A 23978-nucleotide genomic window follows, 5' to 3' on the forward strand; every position below is an offset into this window, starting at 1 on the left:
ATGGAGAGGAGCAAGGCAAGTTCTCCCAACCGCGGGCTCATTGGCACTGTGGAGGCCTGGAACTGCATCACCATAGCCCACTCACACGGTAGTGCTGGAGAATGTGATCCCAACACATTGTTCCCCATCACATAATAGAACCTTTTCAGCTCAGGGCGAACAGGCCCACCATGGAAAGAGAGAAAGGGGCAGAATGCCCTCATGGGAGACCTGGGAGCCTGCTCTTTAAACCAGGGAAGATTGGAGACAAATGTGTCTTGGCCTAGTTGTTTATTTCTTTAAATAGGTTTATTATCATGCAATTGTTTAAATATTATACAATTAATGTTTTTAATCTTAAAATAACTTATGTTTGGAGAGCTGGTGGCACTACAACATCACTTCTGTTTTGTGATGAATATTTCAATGTTTCTCAGGTGTTTAGGATGGTCAGAACAGGCACTTTAGTCTCTCTTCTCCAGCTCTTCAGCACCCTTGCTCCCAGAGGAGGTAAGTGATGTCCACTCTGTACTACCTATAAACTCTCTCCTGCCTCCACAACACCTCACGAGCATTAGATGTAACAGTGATTAATGGACAAAAAGAGCCAAGGCACTGAATAAAGAGTCAAACAATAAGTAATCATGTAAAAAAGACTACAGTCTTTTGATGTAAGAACCCAAAACCTTTTCCAAGTCTGTGTAAATGACTTCATCATTCTGAAAAGTATTTTCAGATTTCAATAGGCATACAGCTTATGATGTACCACATCTATGCAAAAAGACACATCACTGAATTTAAATTTTTTAAATCCATTCTTCACAATCTGTCCAAACACCCTCACAGGGCCAACTGATCAATGCCTTTTAGCATTTCTTTGTCCACATTTCCTTTTCCCCTGCTTAGCTTTTTCTCAGGATACCCTCTACCCCTTTGGACCAGCTCACAGGGATTTAGAAACCCCTAAGATGGATGATGGCAGTTCTTCAGAGATTCCACTACTAATTCCGTTCATATTCTTAAATGTGCCTTATAGGTCCCTTTATGTAAGTGTCCAAAATATTCAAGAGAACTGTGAGAAAAATCTGCCAAAATATCAATGCAATATCTTAGCTGTTCAATTCAGCAGTGAATTGTGTAACAGCACACCATCTTACATTTTCCAATAGGTCAACAACAATGGAGTGATCTCCTTCAACATTCAGGTGAGTCAATTCACTCCAGAGGCTTTTCCCCTCAGTGACAGCCGTTGCTTCATTGCCCCTTTATGGGCTGACGTGCATAATGGTATCCGTGGGGATGTGTACTACCGTGAGACAACAGACCCAGAGACCCTGGAGAGGGCCACTCAGGATGTCAGAAAGTATTTCAAGAATATGGTGTCCTTCACTGCCACCTGGGTCTTCATTGCTACCTGGAATCAGGTCACCTTTTATGGAGGCAGCCAGACAACGCCGGTGAGTCAAAGAGTTTTATTTGCATGACCAATGTCAAAACTTTGCTAATGAGCAGCATTTACTGTGTGATCACCACAGTAATCACCACCACCACAACAAAATCATTCTTTTTTTCTTTTCAGGTAAATACATTTCAGGCAGTTTTGATCTCCGATGGACAAGCTTATTTTGCTATGTTTAACTATGGAGAGATCAGCTGGAGCACAGGCACGGCTAGTGGAGGAGACCCTCTTACGGGCCTGGGAGGAACCACAGCACAGGTAGGCTAATCTTGAAAATCTCATCTGTTACAGTCAACAGTTGTTACAGAGGTTGCTGTAGTTGTTACAGGGTTGTTCTGGTTCTTTGCATCAGATAGTTCCCTGAGAAATGTTTTCACCCTCTGTTTTCAACATAATTGATCTCTTTATCATTCTCTGCTATGATTGCCCTCTCTAGGCAGGTTTTAATGGTGGAGATGTCAGCCATTTCTTCAACCTTCCCGGATCACGCTCGAATGAAGTGGTCAACATTGAACAGACCACTAATGTTAACGTGCCTGGACGGTGGTTCTTCCGCATTGATGCTGACCAGATAGACCCAGTAAATGGCTGCAGCTACATTGGTACAACAAAAACTATATAGTTATAGTTTTATAATGTTTTCATGGTATTTGATACATTAAATTAATATTTTACTCCTATGTTAATTGTGTGCTCCTTGTTTATTTGCCATGAACACTTTTTATTCAACATGTTCCGCTCATGCCCTATCTTACACTTATCTTTTTCTGTCTCCACAATCTTTTTTTTTTCAGGGCGGTTTTACCGGCGTGGGGAGGTTTTCTGGTTATCAGACCAATGCACTCAGCGATGCAGGTGTCTTGATCTGGATAATGAGGTCATCTGCCAAGAAACTCCATGTGGTCAGTTAGAAACCTGTGAACAGGTGGAGGGGGCTTACTACTGCCAGCCTACCCGTACCAGCACCTGTGTGGTGTTTGGAGACCCCCACTACCACACTTTCGATGGATTTCTTTATCATTTCCAGGTGCAGTACAGGGTTAAAATCCTATTTCCATAAAAATAGTCAGTAATAGTTCATTCTAATAATAATGGGTGAATAGGTGACTTGTTCTCCCCTGAATGTTGCATTCAAAAGTACACTTGGCTCACTGATGATTCTGGAAATAGTTAAGTATGAAATTTCCAAACCAAGAAATATAACAAAAATATAAGGATCATCATATTTCACACATTGAGTTTATAAGATATCCATTATCAGAGGTTATGCTAGATGCCAAAGCTCTTGTAAGTTTATCCTATCACAAGCTGAATATCATGCTGATCACCTGTGTTTTTTTTGTTTTGTTTTTTTGCTTTGTATAGCACTGTAGGCTAAAACTATGTGATTTCTTTGATCTCTCATCCAGGGCACTTGCTCATACCTGTTGGCTCGTCCATGCTGGGAAATGCCTGGTTTGCCCTTCTTCAGTGTGGAGGCCAAGAATGAGAACCGTGGTGTGACCACTGTGTCCTGGCTACGGGATGTGACAGTAGAGGTGTACAACCACCGTGTCACACTTCCCAAAGGGACTCTGGGAACTGTGCAGGTCAGCTTTCTTCATGTTTCAGTCCTTTAAATTTGAAGCTGTTACTCCTACTAAACTGACCAACTGTGCAATCGGTATGAATAGCAGCCTAGTAGATTAAATTGTTCTTGCAGGACACAGGCAATATAACCTTTCTCAATGTCTTTCACTTTGTGTTTCTGTTGTTACAGGTGGATGGCTTGATAAAGACTCTCCCTGTTCAACTTCAACTAGGCGCTGTCAAGGTATACCAATCTGGCGTTGCTGTCGCTTTGGAAACAGACTTTGGTCTTTTGGTGACCTATGACGGATTGCACTACGCCTCCATCTCCCTCCCCAGCTCTTATTTCAACAACACTTGTGGTCTATGTGGTAACTACAACGATGACCCCGCAGATGACCCCGTGTTGCCAGATGGCTCTTTGGCAGAGAGCGTAGTGGAACTGGGTGGTAGCTGGCGAGCTGAGGACACAGATTTTCGTTGTACAGATGGCTGTGCCCAGAATTGTAGCATGTGTGAACCGGCAGCCGAAGCGTTCTACTTTCGCTCAGACTACTGTGGGCTGATCAATAAGACTGATGGGCCTTTCAGAGACTGCAGAGCTGTGGTAGACCCCACAGCATTTGTGTACAGCTGTGTTTATGATATGTGCAGCAATCGTGATAACATCACCACCCTGTGCCAGGCTATACAGGCATATGCACTTGCATGCCAGGCCTTGGGAGTCACTATACGACCCTGGAGATCACGCTCGTTCTGTGGTGAGTGATATCAGGTGTGACCTTAAGGTTAATTTTATGTCAATAAAGTCCAGACATCGTAGAGAGCTCTTTTAGAGGTTAAATCAAGTACACATTATTTAATCCTTTTCTCACTTTCTATCATAAATACGTTCTTTCTATGTTCTCTTTTCCACTGACCTTGCATTTTTCCATTTGCCATCGGCTCTTAGCATTGACATGCCCTGAAAACAGCCACTACCAAGTCTGCACGAGTGCATGTCCTGCCTCCTGCTCCGACCTGACATCTCACCTCTACTGTACCCATCCATGCACTGAGGGCTGCCAGTGTGACCAGGGCTATGTGCTTAGTGGCAGCCGATGCGTCCGTCGCTCTGAGTGTGGATGTGAACGTGACGGTCTGTACTATGCCCTAAATGAGACCTTCTGGGCAGGGGAAGGGGGTGAGGTGGGTGAAGAATGCTCCCAGCGTTGTGTGTGTGGCCCAGCAGGTGAAGTAACATGCTTCAGTGACTCTTGTGGTGAAGGCGAGGTGTGTGTAGCAGAAGTTGGGTTGTTGGGATGTTACCCTCGTCGTGAAGCAGTATGTTCGCTGTCTCAGTCTCAAATACTGGCTACGTTTGATGGGTCCACAATGTCGTTCCCTGATGAGAGCTCATTCTACCTGGTGAAGACTTTGGGACGCTTGCCTGCAAATGTTACATCAGTGGAGGTGAAGATTGGCAGGAAGCTGGGGAATAAGGGCCCTACATGGCTACGGCCAGTAGTCGTTAGGGTGGGACATTTGGAAGCACAGATAGGTGGCTTGGATTTTGACATGATAAAGGTTTGTGGTGACTTTCATATCCTCTAATCTGCAAAAAAAAGTGTCAGTTCCCGTCTGTGAAAGATGAAAGATGTGAAGATACTTACTATAGACACTTCACTATAGCAATATCATTACTTGTACAGTAGCTTTGATTGTTCCTCAATATATTCTCACATATTGTTCAGACCAAGTTATCTGATTGTATGACATGCTGATGACGTTGAAACTCTCCTCTCCACTCAGGTCAACGGTGAACCAGCTATTCTTCCTTACGTCCATCCAGTGGAGCCTTTAATGATATACCGGTCCTCTGGTAATGCCACGGTGATTGAGTGGAGTGGTTTAGTCCGCACCCGATACTCACGTCAGGGCCTGCTAAACATCACTCTCTCCACCCTCTTTTACAACACCACCTGTGGTCTTTGTGGTTTCTTCAACGGAGATCCAATTGATGACCTCCGTCTACCTAGTGGAAGGCAGGCCGATACACCCGAACAGTTTATTGAAGGCTGGAGAGCCATTGCGGATGATCTGACATGCAATGGCGACTGTGAGGACTTGTATCGTATGTGTACAGATTTAAGGCTGTACAAGAGCCCGTGGCTGTGTGGAAACATCAATGACCCAGGAAACAGCTCGTTCCTGGCTTGCCACACAGCTGTTAATCCCTCTCCTTTCTTCAGGAACTGCCTCTACAACATGTGTGTGATGGAAGGAAACCGTTCTGCCCTGTGTAACTCCCTCCAGGCATATGCTTCAGCTTGCCAGGATGCGCAGATCAACTTGGGAGCCTGGAGGAGTGCTACCAACTGCCGTAAGAGTGTTGGTTGTTTCTCTCTTTTACCATTTTCAGCACCTTCTATCCCTTTCATATAGTTTCCTTTTTCTTTCTTTCTTTAGCTCTTCCCTGCCCAGAAAACAGTCATTTCGATGAGTGTACATCTGCATGCCCTCTCACTTGCTCTAACTTGGATGATCCTGAGGAGCCATGCCCTATACTCTGCTCAGAGGGCTGCCAGTGTGAAGAGGGATTTGCCCTCCGTGATGGCATCTGTGTGGCACGTAGCGACTGTGGCTGCTTCTACCTGGGCCACCAGCTAGCCACCAATGAGACATTATGGACAGACTGGGAGTGCCAGGAGCGCTGCTACTGCAACGGCACAGACAACAGTGTCTACTGCACCTTCTCACCCTGTCACCCAGAGGAGTACTGCCAGGAGAATGAAGGCCTGTTTTTCTGTCAGCCAAGGACAGTGGCCATGTGTGTTGTTGCTGGTTATGGACACTTTTTGCCATTTGGAGGTGTACCATTTGACATCCAGAGCAGCTGTACTCTTCGTCTGGCCACTACTGAGTGTGGAGAGGGGGACGAGGAAGGCTTTGGGGGACTAGACAGTGCAGAGACAGTTCTGGGAGGACTGCCCAGGTTCCAGTTTTCAGCTCGGAATGAAGAGAGAGACACAGCCCAGGCTATATGGGTGTGGGGATTTGTTCTGGAGGTCTATGGATATGAAATTGAGGTGTCACGAAGTTTCAAACACACAGTCACGGTAAGATTGTCCTGAGCTATGTGTTGAGATTATGAATAATATGAATCTTATGCTTTTGTTCGCTTTGTTTTAAACAGGTCCATGTCCAAGAATTGTAATTGGCATACAACTCAATATCAATTTGAGTGACACAAATAGCATGTTCATATTTGTGTGTACAGATGTGATCCAGCAGCCAAAGCTGATTTGGATCAGTACAAAATTCTGCACCTGCACCTGAAACAGACAGCTACTGATACAATTTTTGTCCATTTGCATGAGTGGCAGACATTTTATAATCACAAGAATTCATCTGTAATTCTAGAACACCACCTTTTGAAGGTCAAACTCCTCATTTTTATGACACAAAGTTATTTTAATCAACCAGACAGAAGAGCTAAACAAATCAGTAAATTTTTTCAGGTGAGGGGTATAATATTTCAGCCAGCATCTGTTAGCACACTGGAGCAGATACAGAGGAAAACTTGTAACCGAGTGACGTCTGGAATGAGTTCACAACACCACTGAAAGATCTGAGGAACTTTAGATCACATAAAGATTGAGGGGAGAAGAAAACCAAGTTAGAAAATGAGAGATGGAGGGAATCATCATGAAACTGGCTTTTGAACTCTGTTAGATAATATAGATAGACGATGAACAACAAATGGATAAAATGAGATTATATAAGAAGCAAAGCCAGAAGATGAGACTGAAAGGGATGTATTATGTACTAAACAGTTTTGATTGCTATATTGAAACAAATGTCAATGTTTTACAGTATTTATCTCTTTTAGGTGAATAAAGAGCGCCTGTATCTGCCTATAAAACTTGGTCCAGGGAAAGTTAACATCTACACCCTTGGTCTGCAGTTACTTGTGGAGACAGACTTTGGTCTGAAGGTGGAGTACGAATCAAAATACATATTGCAAACCACTTTTTGCTTGTAAAACACATTCTGTACAACTTTACAACATTATCCACTGTGTAAGCTAATACACAGTTAATACCTCTACAGGTGGCTTTTGATTGGAATACTCTACTGCTTCTGACTCTTCCTCGCAGTCTATTTAACGCCACCTGTGGGCTCTGCCAAGGAATGCCCATTACTGGTCCCGCACTAAGTGTCACAGAATGGGGCATGGCATGGGCAGAACGTGACACCTTCTGCCAAGTGGGTTGCGGGGACTCTTGCCCTCGCTGTGGATTGGCTGAGAGGGGCCTAGCTGCTGAGGTCCCCGCCCAAGTAACAGATGCTGTTGGTGACATGGATAACGGTAACCCAGGAAACCGTTTCCACCTTGCTGAAGGGCTGTATGTGTATGTCGAACCTGAGGCGGTGAGATTATGTGGACTTATAATAGACCGCGGAGGTGTGTTTGCACGCTGTCACAGCAAAGTGGCACCAGCATACTTCTACCAGAGCTGTCTGCAGGATACATGTGTAGATCAAGGTGCGAGAGAGACCATCTGTAATTGGCTACAGATTTATGCCAGTACCTGTCAGACACAAGGAGTATCTGTCATTGGCTGGAGAAGTTCCACACCTTGTGGTGAGACATATTTTATGTTTATTTAAGTTTATTTACTCATATGTCACAATCTTGTTTTGCATAAAAATTCATAGTGCTTTCTAAGGCAAGCATCACAACTATTATTTCTCATACTTGAGGTTAGGGGTTTGTCCTACAGTAAATTGTGTGGATTATTAAGAGAAAGATGTGCAGTTAATTTTCTAAGTGATCAGAGAAAAAACATAGACTTACAATGGAGGAGGAACTGGACTCATGTCTAAAAATTTTAATATCATAGAGACATGAGGGTGGCCTCTTTTGACTTAGACCATTAAACAGCCACTTAACCAGCCAAATGCCCTAGCAATGTTGGGCAAGCACCATGCATATTTTCTTCAGGAAATAATAGATTTGAAATTTTAGAAAGATTTATGAGGCTGCTATGAAAAGTATTGTCATTTTCATGCATTTAGATGCAAATTGTTTGCACTTCTAGGGCTGACATGAAAACACTATTGTAAAACCTCTTAATGCTTGGTGTTATGCTGGTTAACCACAAACCATGGCTTAATTTACAAATGTTCTGTTTTGCCAACATAAAAACTACAAGACATTTTATCACAATCAAAGCCCCATGAATGCCACACATTCATATAAGCCCTTTACAGTGAAATACAATACATCCTCCCCTTTACTTCTGGAGAAGCTCACCCGTCCAATGAACTCTGTGTGTGCCCAGTGCTGTCGTGCCCCGTGAACAGCCACTATTCCAGCTGTATGATGGTGTGCCAGCCGCAATGTGCCCCTGCACGTGGACAGAAAGACTGTAACCAGTACTGTGTTGAGGGGTGCCAGTGTGACCAAGGCTATGTGCTCAACGGCAAGAGCTGTATCCTCAGTCAGAACTGTGGATGCTACACGGATGGTAAATACTATGAGGTAAGACAGCATGTCACAAAACTAGACAAAGCCAATACATCTAATAAAATAAACCAATACAATAACCCGATCTTAAAAGCATGCAGTACCAAAATACAATACCAATTTTTTTATTTTATTTAACTGCCCCTCTTTTTTTCTGTATCTAATCAGTTTACCTAGGAAACACATTTTAAAAGACCTGTTTTTGAGTACACATTGTCTTGTTACATTGGAATTGTTTTTCATTTAAGCTAAAAACAAGTCACAAAATGTATTATTATATATTAAGAAATAATAAATAATAAGACTTAATTCATTATTAAGCGTGTGTGCTCCATAAAAGTTATAAGAGTGATAAAAGTTAAAGAAAGACTGAATTTAGTATTATCAATTATCAACCACCCTGGACACCCTAGAAGCCAAAAATTAACATACTTTTGTATGGGTAAGTGTTTTCACTCTATTTTCTCTGTCTCTAAGCCTAAGCAGTTGTTCTGGAACAGTGACTGCACTAAACGCTGTCAGTGTATTGGACGGAATCTGATTCAGTGTGACCCACGGCGATGTAAAGCAGAGGAGGAATGCATCCTACGTCATAGTGTGCGAGGATGCTTTGCCCGACGTAATCAACACTGTGTGGCATCAGGCGGTGGCGTCTTCCGTACTTTTGATGGTGCCTCTCTTCGTTTACCTGCCTCATGCTCCTTTGTTCTTTCAACGATCTGTCACAAGCTGCCTGAGTTATCTTTTCAACTCATTGCCAATTTTGACAAGTGGAGTACACCCAACCTAACCACCATCTCCCATGCTTACCTCTACATCAACGAGGAGAACATTCTCATCTCTGGAAACACAGTTAAGGTAGGAACATCGAAATTGTACTGTAAGTTATGTATGGGACATGACATGACATCACTGTGAAGTGGTCTAGAATTTCCTAGGAGAATTTAAAGAAGAAAACTGGTATTTGAGTATGAACATTTCTCAACTCTGGCCCTTGAAGTCCACTCTCCTGCAGAGTTGAACTCCAACCCTAATCAAACACACCTGAACAAGCTAATAAAGGTCTTCAGGAGGATTACTAAAATGTTATAAGCAGTTGAGTTTGTAGGAGACATTTAATGTCTTAATCATTACATAATAATTTCATAGTCAACATATAAAAAGAAATGTCAAAATCCATCCTCTAATGCTAGCTCCAGTCTCCACTTTCCGGTAGAGCAGGGCTGGGCAACTTCGGTCCTGGAGGGCCACTGTCCTGCAAAGTTTACCTCCAATCCTAATCAAACACACCTGTCTGTAGCTTTCTAGTGATCTTGAAGACATTAGCTTGTTCAGGTGTGTTTGACTGGGGTTGGAACTAAACTCTGCAGGACAGTGGCCCTCCAGGACCGAAGTTGCCCAGCCCTGCTCTACCGGAAAGTGGAGACTGGAGCTAGCATTAGAGGATGGATTTTGACATTTCTTTTTATATGTTGACTATGAAATTATTATGTAATGATTAAGACATTAAATGTCTCCTAGCTAAATGCTAAGTGTTTTCCTCTTTTACCTCAGGTAAATGGTACGCCCGTGTCCGTACCTTTTGTCACAGGTCTAATGACACGAGTATCCACATCAGAGGGATTCCTGGTGATCGACACTCCCCAGGACATCCAGGTGCGTTATAACCGATTCAACACCCTCAGCATTACAATGGGCCCACGGCTGCAGAACAAGGTGTGTGGACTGTGTGGGAACTTCAATGGGGACCCCACTGATGATTACATCACCTCTCGTGGAAAACCTGCCGTCAGTGCACTGGAGCTGGCTCAGAGCTGGAAAACCAACGGCATGCAGAACAGGTTTATATTTATCACTCATCTCGGTAGTTTCACCCTGTCCTCTTTTCATTGCCACTCATTTTCTATCCTCCATTGTCTGACTTTTGCCTGTAGTTGTGATGAGACGCAGTATGTGGCCCTGGCTCAGTCCTGTGATAATACAGCAGTATCAGAGCTCCAGGGAGAAGACAACTGTCTGAAGCTCACAGATTTGAAAGGTTTCTTCCAGCCCTGCCACGGCCTGCTGGACCCTCACCCCTTCTACCAGTCTTGTTACATGGACGGCTGCTACAACCACCGTAGGGCCCAGGTGTGCGGCTCGATGGCAGCCTACGCTGAGGCCTGCCGCTCTTTCGGCACACTTACCACCAAGTGGATCGCCCAGGAGAACTGCTGTAAGAGGACGCTGCCACCTACTGGATAAGATGGCGAAGTGTAGAAAGCGATAGGCAGCACAGCTCAATTGTCATTTTTAGAAGTACATTTTACATGTATCTGGAAAATAAATGTATATTTATTTTATTATTTTTATTATTGTTATTATTTATTTTATTATGATTTGTTCCAGCTTCCAAGACTATCACAAGTCATTTTCACAATTTTGACAAAACAGATATTTTATTAGAAACGTTCTGTGCTAACTTTGTAACTGGACCTGTCTTTAGCAGAATGGATCTATGACCCCTGTGCAGGAGAGATTTGCTCGAACAACACATGTGAGCAGGAGAATGGAGGAGATCTGTGTGGCTGCCCTGAGCTACCCAGCACTGAAATTAGTGAGTAAAAGAAGACATATTGTGGCAGAAATACATTTAAATCCTTTGTAGGGTCTCTTTGAAGTTCTTATTATCATTCATTATCAAACCCATTCACATTATCCTGTACTAGTTACCTTTTATGTTATAGTGGCAGGCTAACTGCTAAATTAAAAGGTCATATTATAAACTGGTATGAAATATTGAGAAAAGATCTTATATCTTGTACCTTTTGGCGTAGGTGAGGATGACATAATCCAGGCAGAGGTGACCTGTAAACACGCTCAGATGGAGGTTTCTATCTCTAAGTGCCGTCTGTTCCAGCTGGGCTTTGAGAGGGAAGACGTACGAATTAACGACCAGCACTGTGCTGGTATCGAGGGAGAGGATTTAATCTCCTTCCATATCAACAATACCAAGGGACATTGTGGCTCTATTGTACAGGTGAACAAATCCCTCCTTTCCCTCATTAACAGTTGTTCAAGATCAGACTGTCTCAGTTTAGACAGTATGAGCTCTGCCTCTTGAGAGAGTAGAAAGTAATGGTTCTGGTAAAGAAAACGTACTGTTCCATTTCCATACAAGTGAATACAAGCAAAGAAGTTTAGGTTTGGTGCACATCTGCGCAAAGACATTCGAGCAATAACTTAGACCAGTGGTTCTCAACTCCAGTCCTCGGGACCCACTGCTCTGCACATTTTGTATGTGTCTCTTGTCTGACACACTCAGTTCAGTTCATGGATCTCTCTCCTAATGAGCTGATGATCTGAATCAGGTGCGTTAAATAAGGGAGAACCACTGGCTTAGACCATCTAGGACCAGCTTAAGCAGGTTTAATATGTATTCGTTTCACTGTTGTCTGTGCCTCACAAACTAGTCATCTAACATCCCAAAAAGTTTTTTGGCATTACACATTCATAATGTACATTTTTCTAAAGTGTATAGATTTACCTTCTGTGAAACCAATTTCCGACGAAATCTGAGGCATTTTCTTGCAGATCCTGCTGCCACCTTGTGATGAGTTCAATGAAGAGCCTTCCAATATGGTGGACGGAACAGACAAAAATAATATTATCAATTAAATTTTTTGAGTCTAAATGGAAATGGTTCCATATGATTGCAATGCATTATTTAAGAGTGTGCTGTGTTTATGCTTATTTGAGTATTAAATCATCAAGTTTGAAGTTTGAACAGTTTATATTAACATTACAACGAGTCTCTCTCGGTTTGCGTCGTGAGCAAGTGGCCGTTTATGAAGTGCGTCCCAAATACCATTTAAGCAGGAGTGCTTGCTTTTGAGTGAAAGTGCTGTGTAGTCGGCAAGTTAGGTTTTAGTTTAGATAAAATAATAGAGTTTTTGGAGTTAAGCACCGTTTTTAATCATTAAACCATCCATAATTCAAAATGAGCTTAAGTTAGTCTTATGCTTTGACAAATATTCCAAAGGAATTTAAGGACAAAATAGTCTCATTGGTGCTCACTGGTCTGCTGTATAAGATTATTAAATGTTTCCTAATTTAGTTCTAAATTACTCAGGTTGGTACACAATGGTAACACTTTAGAATAATGGTCCGTTGTTAACAAGTAACTATGCAGGAAGTAATAGGTAGTACTACATTAACACTTAACTTAATACTATTAACTAATAGAGAAGCAAGATTAACTAAGCAGTAAGTAGTAGCAAATTTAGGACAAAGGTAGTTCCTTATTAGATATTTGATAATTATTAAATAAAAATATCCTCATTGAGAACTACTTGCAAACTATGACCAGTTAATAAAGAATAACCAATTAATTACTAATCACAACAGTAACATCTTAAAAGTGAACAATTGTAGGACAAAGGTAGTTCCTTATTAGATATTTGATAATTATTAAATAAAAATATCCTCATTGAGAACTACTTGTGAACTATGACCAGTTAATAAAGAATAACCAATTAATTACTAATCACAACAATAACGTCTTAAAAGTGAACAATTGAGTTCTTTGTGGAAACTAATTTATGAATTTGATATCCCCCAAAGTCGGCTACATTTTAAAATTGTGACTACTACTCTTACCAAAAGATGGATGTTCAAACTTAAACATAGAATAATAATAAAAATGAAAATTCACTTAAAAATGTTAATAATTAAGAAGTGATGCTGACAAGCTCATGATTGAATTAGTTCACAATTATGATCTCTGCTTCGTGTCAGTTCAGTATCAATGTATCCCACTCCAAAAGACCTACTGGTAAAATATCACTAGTGCTTCAAACAAATGTATGACTGTACAGTATGTCAGATATAAAATATGTTAAATAACTTATTAAATTACTTAGTAATTACTGAGTGGTTAAGGTGTTTTTCACTTTAAAATAATGGTCCAGATCACTAGTAGTTCCTGCAGGCTGACAAGGTAACGCTTGAGTAATTAGTGAGAGGCTAATGTATTTTTCACTTTAAAGCTAAAGTGCTACTAAGGAACTACTAGTGATCTGGACCATTATTTTAAAGTGAAAAACACCTTAACCACTCAGTAATTACTAAGTAATTTAATAAGTTATTTAACATATTTTATATCTGACACATACATTTGTGTGAGGCACTAGTGATATTTTACCAGACACTGTAATCTGGAATATGCGGTTTTGTGCTTAACACAATATAAATGCAGGCGATGATCATTAAGGATGTGAATTGTTTTTGTCAAGAGAACCAATGAATTACTAATCACAACAGTAACATCTTAAAAGTGAACAATTGGGTTCTTTGTGGAAACTAATTTATGATACTGCTTAGTTAATCTTGCTTCTCTATTAGTTAATAGTATTAAGTTAAGTGTTAATGTAGTACTACCTATTACTTCCTGCATAGTTACTTGTTAACAACGGACCATTATTCTAAAGTGTTACCCACAATAAATGTTGAAATTGCTTTCCAAATATGTTTTCAAGAAAGGTCTTTTGCAACTAATCATTTAGACTTTCAGATTTACAGCAGAAGATACTTTTCATTCAGATAGATTTTCATTGTATGCATATTTGATGTGCTGGTTGCTTGGCTGAATATGTTATTCTCAGTGGAAAGGTAATTAAATTTACAGTAACTTTTATGTGTGTTTGTGTGTGTGTATTTGTGAGTCCAGTCAAATGGAACACATATTATGTACAAGAACACGGTGTGGATCGAGAGTGTGAACAACACAGGGAATGTAGTGACACGTGATAAGACCATCAACGTGGAGTTTTCTTGTGCTTATGAACTGGACATCAAGATCTCGCTGGAGACAGTATTGAAGCCAATGCTCAGGTCAGCTGTGACACATTCACCCCTTACAAAAAACTACCACAGTATTACATACAGTGCTGGCGGTAACGCGAGTTACGTAATCAGATTACTTTTTTCAAGTAACTAGTAAAGTAACGCATTACTTTTTAATTTACAAGAGAATATCTGAGTTACTTTTTCAAATAAGTAACGCAAGTTACTTTTTTTTCCAATTTATTGATTGACAATTGACAAGCTCTCCTGTCCCAGGAGCAGATGATAAACAGCTTATTCTCATTGTTAACATGTGCTGGGCTACACCATCTCGTTACAGCAGCGATCGCCTTCGTTACATTATCATAGAGAGAGGGTAAGAAAATAGCTTATAAAAAACAACCATTTCAGTCCATATTTAACATAACATATTACAAATACTGTTCAGAAGAGGACTACACACCCATATACATACCAATGCGTCTACAGCTCTCACATAGCATAACTGTAATTCCAGGTGTCCTAACATCAAGGATAACACTATAGGCATGGCTGAGAATGGCGTGTCCCTCACCTGCCGCTTCCACGTCACTGTCTTTAAGTTCATTGGTGATTACGATGAGGTGCATTTGCACTGTGACGTCTCTCTGTGTGACTCAGAGACCAACGCTTGCAAAGTGGTGAGAGCTTGTACACACACACGCATCGACAAACACCTTTTTTATTTCATGTTTAGTCGTTTTGCCATTTAAAACAATAGTGACAATGGTAAAGGGGGTTGGTTCATAATGTGCCACTAAAACATGGCTTGAAATGAAAAATTCAAACATGATTTAATGTAGATATGGTTCGCTTGTTCATCTCTCCATCAGTCATCTTGAAGAACTGCTTCTTTTGGATTTGCAATGACCTTTTGCTTTTACAGAATTGCCCTCATAACAAACGAAGTTATACGGATTACAGTCAGCATAAAGAACAGATCCTGTCAGTGGGACCAATCAGAAGAAGAGGTAGGCTACGGAGTGTAACTTAGATTTGTGCATGAGTGCATGTCCTGAGAGTATGTGTATGCAGTGTTCGAACTATACCGTGGACTTTGGGGGAGCCCACGTGTTTTTGTTTTTTTATAACGGGGGGGGGGCACAAAAGAGGGCTTACAATGACTTACAAAGATACATAACAGCTACAAGTGTATGCACTACTTGCTTTATGCAAGCACTATATAGGATAAATCACTATACAGGATTTACCCTATTATACTTTATCGACACGAATTGATAGGTGAAACAACGGCCAGCCACCCACAAATAGTCTATAAACAAAGCGCCAGGCTGTCTTTGAGGTCACATGAATAACGGTTAAAGTTACTCGTCGTCAGGCTACAGAGGAATACCATAATTCCTCCGTTCAATTAGGCCTAAAACATCGAGAGTCAGGTAGACCTATAACAACCCAGCCACAACACTTAATTGCGAATAACATGCCTTAACACAGAATCGACCACAGAGTCCAGCGTTTATATTTTTTCTACGAATCTTTGGGTTAACATGTACTAAACATGAGTGGAATTTGCACCGCAGCGCCCCCACACCTTGATGCTCATGACAAGAATAGCATGTATAGTTATCTTTATTGAAGTGAATTAGGTTTAAATCGCCGTCATGCATGAATGAATGATATTTTTGCAATTTTACACATAATAATCCACGATGATCACATTACACAAAACTGAAATTGCACGTCAAAATAACACATTGTCAATATTTTTTGAGACCCCCCCCAAAATTTCACAAATCCCGTTTTCATGGGAAGCCCATGTCTTATTAAGGGGAGCCGAGCTCCCCCTAGCACCCCTGTAGTTCGCACCCTGTGTGTATGTGTGCGGAATGTGTGTGTAGTTTAATAGTGGAAGCAATAGGATGTGGGTGTATAATTGGGTGTTTTGTGTATATGCATATTAGCAAGGTGATTACAGCTATAACAGTGTGTGTGTATGTGTGTTTTAGATTCAGACTGGTGTGAAGAGGATAATGGTGGCTGTGAGCAGATCTGCACTAGTCAAGTAACAGGCGCTGTGTGCAGCTGTGTGACAGGAATGCTGCAAAGAGATGGGAAGAGCTGCCGAGGTAAAATACAAATACACACACACATGGGCTGTTTTACATTTTTTAAATAGGCGGACATTGCCGAAAGTGGTGTGCTATAAACAGTAAAACATCCCAGTGCTGTAATACTAATTATTAGCACTCTTGGAACACAGCACTATTGCATGTGTGGCATTGCTTTTATGCAACAGTTTAAAAAAGCATTAACTTAATTAAACCTACATTTTAGACACAATATTGCCAGTTACTTTTTGTATTTTTGGTCCACTAAAGAAAATAGTTCCAAACAAATCACAGCAATTCAGTGCTTATGTATTTTTGTGAGCCAACCCGAAAGTTAGTATCACACTAGTTCTGTTAACAAAAACCCAGTTGGATTTTTTTAACTGGCTTTTGGATTATTGCAGAAAAGCAGCTCTGTGACACATTTCGTTCATTATCATGACCTTCACAAACGAACGCAACTTTTATGAATTTGAAGCCTAAATACAATCTCCAAAAGTTAAAAGCTAAAGAGGCTTTAAACAAACAACTTAAACAAACTAACAACTTATTCAGTCTTTATTTAAAAAACATTTTTCCCTGACAGTCTGAGTTAGAATAGCTTGCAAGAATGTGAGTATAAACACAAAAAGGCTGTGAAAGCAAACTAGTGAGTAGATGAGTTTACCTGTTTTGCCATTTAATGTCCCTAACAACCTGTATAGTCCCATTTAGCAACTTGTCAGCAACTGCAAGAAAAAGTTTTTAAAAATCAAAGTGGGTATTATTGATGTATTTTATGTTGTTGAGGAAAAGAAAAAAATTAAAAACCCATTGAATTTGGGACGATGTAACCAGATTTGCTAAAATGCTAACTCGTTTCCAGGTTTTGGCCTTCAAAAATACATCTTCCCTGCAGCACTCTATTAACCAAGGGTATCAGTCTGTGGCCCACAGTACTATGAGTTACATCAGCTACAATAAGTTACACCCACTACAAAAAACACACAACAAGGGAATGTATTTTAAGATTTGAAAGCAATAAAATTCTGCCTAAAAACATTTCACATATAAAAACTAAAATTATTGTACTTGAAAATATGTAATGTGACATAGTAGATGTAACTTGTAGATCCACTCAGAACCAACTTTTGTATGTTTATTCATGTTTCTTTACAAGAGGTTTGTCAGTTTACTGCAGTATGTCCATTTATAAATTTGTTTTCACATTTTCCATTTATAATAAATGTCAGTTTTGTCATCAGACACTCTTGTACACTACACTGCTCTGCATATTAAATGTCAGCAGCAGCATACGTTGATGTCCTGTTTCTCTGTAACTCTGAAACAAAGTGAAGCTTGTGCATTCTTCATGACTTCACTCAAATTGTAAACTCCTTGACCCCCTGTTCTCATGAATCTCTCCTCTCATTTTCTCTTAACAGTCACCAGTATGAGTACTGACCTTCAACCCCTGCTTCTTCTGGCAGCTGTTGTTGTAAGCGTCAACATCGTACTGCAAACACACACCTCAGTTTTTTTCTCTTAACACACACCAAGCAAGGTCAAGGGAGACAGAGGCGTATACAGACAAAAGGGAGGAGAAAAGCGAAAAGGAGCCAGTGAGGGGATATGCATTTGATGCATCAGCAGTCCTGCAGTGAGGACCACCTCTGAGCAGTTCCCTTCATCGAAGTGAAAACTGTGATCAAATGCAACCAAGTGATCCTTCACCAGCTGGATATCTCAGACATAAACAATGTGCCTCAGTCCAATATAATAACCTGACACCCTTCAGACCCTGAAAAATCCCAAATCTTTTCTTTGGCAGAACATCTAAATGCCAGAAACCAAAAAAAAAAGCAAACTGTCACTTTGAAACGTAGTAATAAAAAAACAACGACTGAATATTTCACAGCCACTAATTAAAGATTAGCAAGCGTTACTTATTAGAGGATGAATTTTCCTGAAAAATCACTGAAACGTGAAAGCACGTGTTGCAAGAATGGATGATAATTCTCAACACCAGTTATGTTGTTGTAATGTTTTTGATTTAGTTGATTTGATGAAATGCATAATTCTCAATATGCCATTTTGTTTCTTATTTAAACCCCTTTTTTTGCCATACTAAAGTATTGCTGAGATCAAAATGCCAACCAGCATTTGTATTGCTTTGTATTCCTGCGAATACAAATGAGTGAATAGTGTTTGGTACCAACACACAAATGTTCTTGAGTAGCCAACTTTTCAAGCATCACTTATTTAAGCTGTATATAGTAGGCCATGTTTGATGGATGTGAACACTTTTGCCCTGTACTATAAATACTCAATGTACTGTATGAATCACTGACATAAAGTGGATTGTTAGAGTCATCAACTCCATTTGCAATTTAATCTGGCAATATCACTCATACCTCATGGTGATGATGATGATGATGATATTAATGGAAGATTCAAGGACTGTTTCTAATCACTTTGCTCATGACACCACACAACTGAAATATACTGCATTTCCTGTAGGTTTGGGATTGCCATAATCCATTGGTAACATATGTAGTCAGCTGATTGGTGACCAAACCATTGATGTCCATACTTACTGTAACAATGTTTTCTTATTCTAGGGGTTGTTTGTTTTGTTTTGTTTTGAATCTGATATGATTTATTTGAGAATAAAGTGAGCAATTCACATTGATTCTGCTTCTATTTATAGTGCATTAGTCATGACTTCTGCAGCAAGCCAAAGATAGAGAACTGGCGCGCGAGAGAGAGAGAGAGAGAGAACGAACTATCCGCGCTGCTATGGCGACCGCTTGGGAGGCGGTTCCTTAAATCCTGACTTGAGAAAAACTCAAATATCCGAGCAGGACTCTGTGCTGGTATGCTGCCACTCCAACCAACTGATCGAGTGCGTAATGGTGAGCCAGTGCCGTACGATTTTCTGCTGAATCTTGAAATAGCGCGTGGTATTTAGGAAAATCCAGGAATATTTTGCTGGTCACTCGGGAGGATGAACTGGAATTCCGCTGGTAAGCATTTTAAGGGTTATGGGGGAGGCTCTTGCGCAGGATTAAACATGTGACATAATTTACCCTCATCAGCTAAACTTCTATTACCAACCCTGTCTATTCCCGATCATAGCGTTCATGCAATTTAACGAGACCGTTTTCCACAGTCAGCGTTAATGAGTGGGCAGTGAATGCAGTGTTTATAGTAACTGCTGTATCCCACAGTAACAGTCTCTGTTTGACTCACGCTCAGATTGCGTCCACTGCTTTAATAGGTAGCAGTGCATTACTTAATTACTCAGACCTTAGCCAGTGCGCATTCCTCTTCATCCACACTACAAACACTCTCTCTTCGTCATTATCGTCATCGTCATCATATTCGCCTACTTCATTTTTACCCTCGTCTTCATTGTCATTGTTATCATCTTCATTCATCAGCATCCTGTTCTTTTTTTCATAATTTTCTCCTTCGTCATTATTTTAATTGTCTTCATTTTCTTTCAATTCTAAGTAAAAAACAAAGCAAAAAAAGCAATACTTATATGTTTTTAGACACCATGGTAATTCCATTTTTACCTTAAAGTATCAATCTGATATCATCATTGCCATCTGATACTATCTTTTTTTTTAGCAATATCATAGACTATGGAGCTCATTGTTTGTTTTTCCAGTTTTTAAAGTAGCCTATTATTATATTTATAATTATGAAACTCTACAGTAATTGTTTATATTATGGAAGGGTTAGGTTTTATATTATGGAAGATTAGGGTTAGGTTTAGGGTTTAGAGTAGCTATAACCAACATACTATAGGTCTGCATTTGATTGTATAATTTATTGTATGTTGCAGGTTTTATTTCATACTTCATCAGCTGTGAAAGCAATGTAATTTTGCTTTACAAACTTTTCATACATAAAAATAAATAAATGTACTTCAGGCGATTATCCACCCAGCCATGTTTTTCTTTGCAGGAGATGTAACAAATAGTAGTAGATGTAACTAGACAACTGCGTTACGTAGACCCTTCTCAAATTTTTGCTTGTGAAAAGTTTTTTTTTTCCAAGTTTATTTATAGGAAGTGCCTTTGTTCATGGTTTAGTTAAGTTCTCACAGAGAAGTCGTGACTTCAGCCATTCCTCGAAGGCTGCGGTGGTCTTTGAAAGATCCTCTTCTTCTTCTGCATTTCTCTTTTTGTCCAACAAAACTCCAAAATTAGAATACTTTTCAATTATAACACTCATCATCAACATTTTGAGTATCAGTGTACATTACCTGCTAGTAATTCTAGTTGACTGTTGTCCTACTTCCACACAACTGATACTGTAAGATGAGACAAGTCACGTTTATTACGTTGTCTTTGTGTTTGCATGAGCAAGAGTTTCAGTTATATCCTAAAACAGATTATTTGCTGAGACTGAAAATTTTACACACAATCTCTAATAAGCATTAGTCTCATGTGCTTCAGCTTTGTTTAAAGCAGGCTGTATTTGTTTCTTGTGACAGTTTGGCTCTCTCCTCTTTGGGGCTGATTTCGCTTCACATCTTGATCATGTCTCCAGTCTACTCACCCCCCAAATACACCACTGGCTCCACCCTCTTAAGTCCGTACAGTTCCTATGACCCCTGCGATCCCACGCTGGGATATATTGTCCGAGGTCAACCTCAGCTTTCCAGGTATGCTCCTTCCACCTCCCGCTACCTGAACCCCAGCCCTTGCCTCGCCCGAGGCGTCCTGTTCTTTCCCCAGGAGCCTGAACATGGGCGAGCTGCACCCCATTCAGAGCCCCACATCGGCCGCCGGAGTGAAAGCTACAGTAGGATGCAGGTTAAAGGTCAGATTCCCCGAATGAATGGGCCGAGGGGCCGTTCACCGTCAAGGACTGGATATAGCTGCACATCACCCTTGTCAAGGCAGCGCAGGTCGGTCAGTCAGTCAGACCTGATGCGGGAGCTGGCCACACTGGAGATCTGTGACCAAGGAGCAGTGGAGAGAGGAGTGTACACAGTCAAAGAGAGCACGATCAGGGGACGAACAGATTACTCAGGGCCTCTTTACTGGAGCTCAGAGGTGAGTTTGATAATAGAGGTACTCAGAGGTGCTTTGACAATAAATATGTTTAAAAAGAATTCTGAGAATCAGAATCTATCTGTATTCGTTGTTAATATGAGCAAAATGTTTTGCTGCTTCTGTGGCCATGAGATTGTTTGGAAGTATTGTCAAAATTATAATATAAAAGTCTTTGACCCCCCCCCCAAAAAAAGGTATTTGATAAAAATCAAGGTTACAGAGTGGCGCTTACAATGGAAGTAAATCGAGCCAATCTTTTGATTTTTCAGTAAAACAAATGCGTTATTTGAACTGTGGAGCTGTTTTACATTTTACAGTCATTTCATTGCAGAGTTTCTCGCCATCTCAAATCAAACACATAACATGTCATTTCTACATAATCCTGAAGGCTGTAGTTAGATTTTCAAAAATTTTTTTAGATATGGAGCTAAACTCTAGTTTATGGAGTTGCATTGTCTTGGCGACAAAATTGTAAGATTATACAGAACTTTATACAGATAAGGTTAGTAAGGCATTTTTTTACAGTAAAATCATGTTAACATGCATATATTCTGTGGCTATACTATTGAAACTAGTGAATGTTTTAACATTTATGGAACTGCCTTACCGTAACCTATATTTTTACTTTTTTATAAAAAGAAAATGAGAGATTTTTTGGTCATCAGTATTATGATAAATCTTAACTTGTACTGATATTCCTTTAATTATCTTATCAGCCAGCATATTACTATCTTTAATATTCATATTATTCTTTTTATTATTATTCACAGTAATGTAAAAGAACTAGAATAAAGTCGTTTTGTCTGACAAAGTGAGGCAGAGCTCTAATTACCGAAACGACTATTAGCCCTGTAATACTCAGATTTATTCACTAGAGTGCACCGCCTTCCTCTTTTAATTAAAGCTGCTGTATTTAAAGCTGTATTTAGAGGGCCACAGATCTTTGATAATAGGTTAAGATGAGAAATATGGCACACAAATATTATTTTAAAAAAAACAACAACAAAAGAATCTATGCCTGCATTATAGTACATTTGAAAGGACCAATGAAAAGTATTTTTTATCAAGAAAAGGAAGAAAACTTTAATCTTGTAAACTTGATTAATTCCTTTCTTAAAGAACAACACGTGCAAAAGTGTTTTTGCTTTATGTTTTTATTCAATTTATAAAGATGCTGTAAATATAATCATTATAGATTCTATCATATAACTTTTCCTAGGCTACTGATGTGATTAGAGTATACACAAATGATGTACATCATTTTAAACATATTTGCCAAAATCAATATTTCTTTAGGTGTAAATGGCCAGTATTGAAGTATTAGTCTGGACTTGTCCGGGCTGTACAACAAGCACATGCAATAACTGATCGTTGATTGGGTCTCGCAAACTCTGGCCTTCCATAAACATCTTCAGATTACAACTGGTTTTGCGCAGTTGGCTGAGATCATTCATTTATGAGCTGACATTGTGCCACATTGATTGCTAGTCGATTGCTCTCATAGTGGGCCAGAGGTCTGTACAGTGCTGAATATAATTACTTGTTCACAGTAGCAACCGAGTATATCAGCACAATTTCATGTTGTTACCTTGGACTTTGTCATTGTCAGGCCTATAGCGTATGGTCTGCCAAAATCAGGGTGTTATAAAAATGTGCAGTACCAGGTGCAGTTCTGCTTAGAACTCTGACTTAAGCTTATTTGTGTTCCCGTTCTCCTCCTGCCCTAACAGTGTGACATAACTAGATGCTTTGAAATTTAATCTCACCATTTTTTATGCATTATTCAAACATCAGTAGAGATCACTGTGCCAGAATGTATGTTTTTCTTTTCCTTTCTCTTCTTCTTCTTCATTCCATTCCCATGGTCTTGTGGTGTTGGGAGAGGCCATGAAAGAGATGAAGTGGTGTCTTTATGATCTGCCTAAATCCTAAAGGTTTTTTGCCTGGCGTGTGTGTTTAGGTTACATAACTTTCTACAGTCAGGTTTAAAGTTATTGTAAGGATAAGCAGAGTGCTGGAGTACTTGTACAGAGAGATAAGGTTCAGTGTTTTTTTTCTTATCATATTAAGTCCATTATAAAGATGGATTATTTGCATTATCTTTATTTCATCAAAAGTTTTTGCACTTTTTGATTGTAAATTAGTTTATGAATTATCACAGATGCAGTTCTGCATGCTCTCTTTCTTACTCAGTATATTGCAGATTTCACTGGAAATATGAAAAATCAGTGTAAAAAGTGGAAAATGTGGTTACCTATGGGCTGCGTTTCCCAGAAGCATCCTAAGCCTAAGTGCATCATAGACCCATTGCCACCAATGGAGCTGCGATCAGTTTAGGCTTACGATGCTTTTGGGAAATGCAGCCCTGATCCATATTACTTTCAATGATAGAACATTTCTTGGTTTATTGTAGTCACTAGTCAGATTTAGTCACATTAATTAAATCAATTTACTTGACTAAAGCCAGTTAATAAACC

The 23978-nt window shown here is 40.0% G+C and overlaps 2 protein-coding genes across 2 annotated transcripts in view; both read left to right on the plus strand.

Moving 5' to 3' along the window:
* Positions 1 to 23978, plus strand: tecta (tectorin alpha). Its single transcript, XM_016553348.1, has 21 exons — positions 1 to 88; positions 763 to 1025; positions 1149 to 1436; positions 1559 to 1696; positions 1875 to 2040; positions 2233 to 2465; positions 2848 to 3027; positions 3198 to 3768; positions 3960 to 4573; positions 4799 to 5369; positions 5456 to 6105; positions 6879 to 6983; positions 7100 to 7634; positions 8335 to 8534; positions 8997 to 9377; positions 10074 to 10360; positions 10454 to 10734; positions 11005 to 11115; positions 11336 to 11538; positions 14227 to 14390; positions 23969 to 23978. The coding sequence occupies exons 1-21, from the start codon at positions 1 to 3 to the stop codon at positions 23970 to 23972; spliced, it is 6033 nt and encodes a 2010-aa protein (XP_016408834.1). The 3' UTR covers positions 23973 to 23978.
* Positions 19285 to 23978, plus strand: part of LOC107740817 (ubiquitin carboxyl-terminal hydrolase 2-like) — a 54423-nt gene continuing 49729 nt past the window's right edge. The window contains exon 1 of the mRNA XM_016553340.1: positions 19285 to 19455. The gene's annotated coding sequence lies outside the window, so the exon portion shown is untranslated. The remainder of the gene's footprint in view (positions 19456 to 23978) is intronic.

Source organism: Sinocyclocheilus rhinocerous, unplaced genomic scaffold, assembly GCF_001515625.1.
Source record: "Sinocyclocheilus rhinocerous isolate Xijiao unplaced genomic scaffold, SAMN03320098_v1.1 scaffold2330, whole genome shotgun sequence".
NCBI lineage: Eukaryota > Metazoa > Chordata > Actinopteri > Cypriniformes > Cyprinidae > Sinocyclocheilus > Sinocyclocheilus rhinocerous.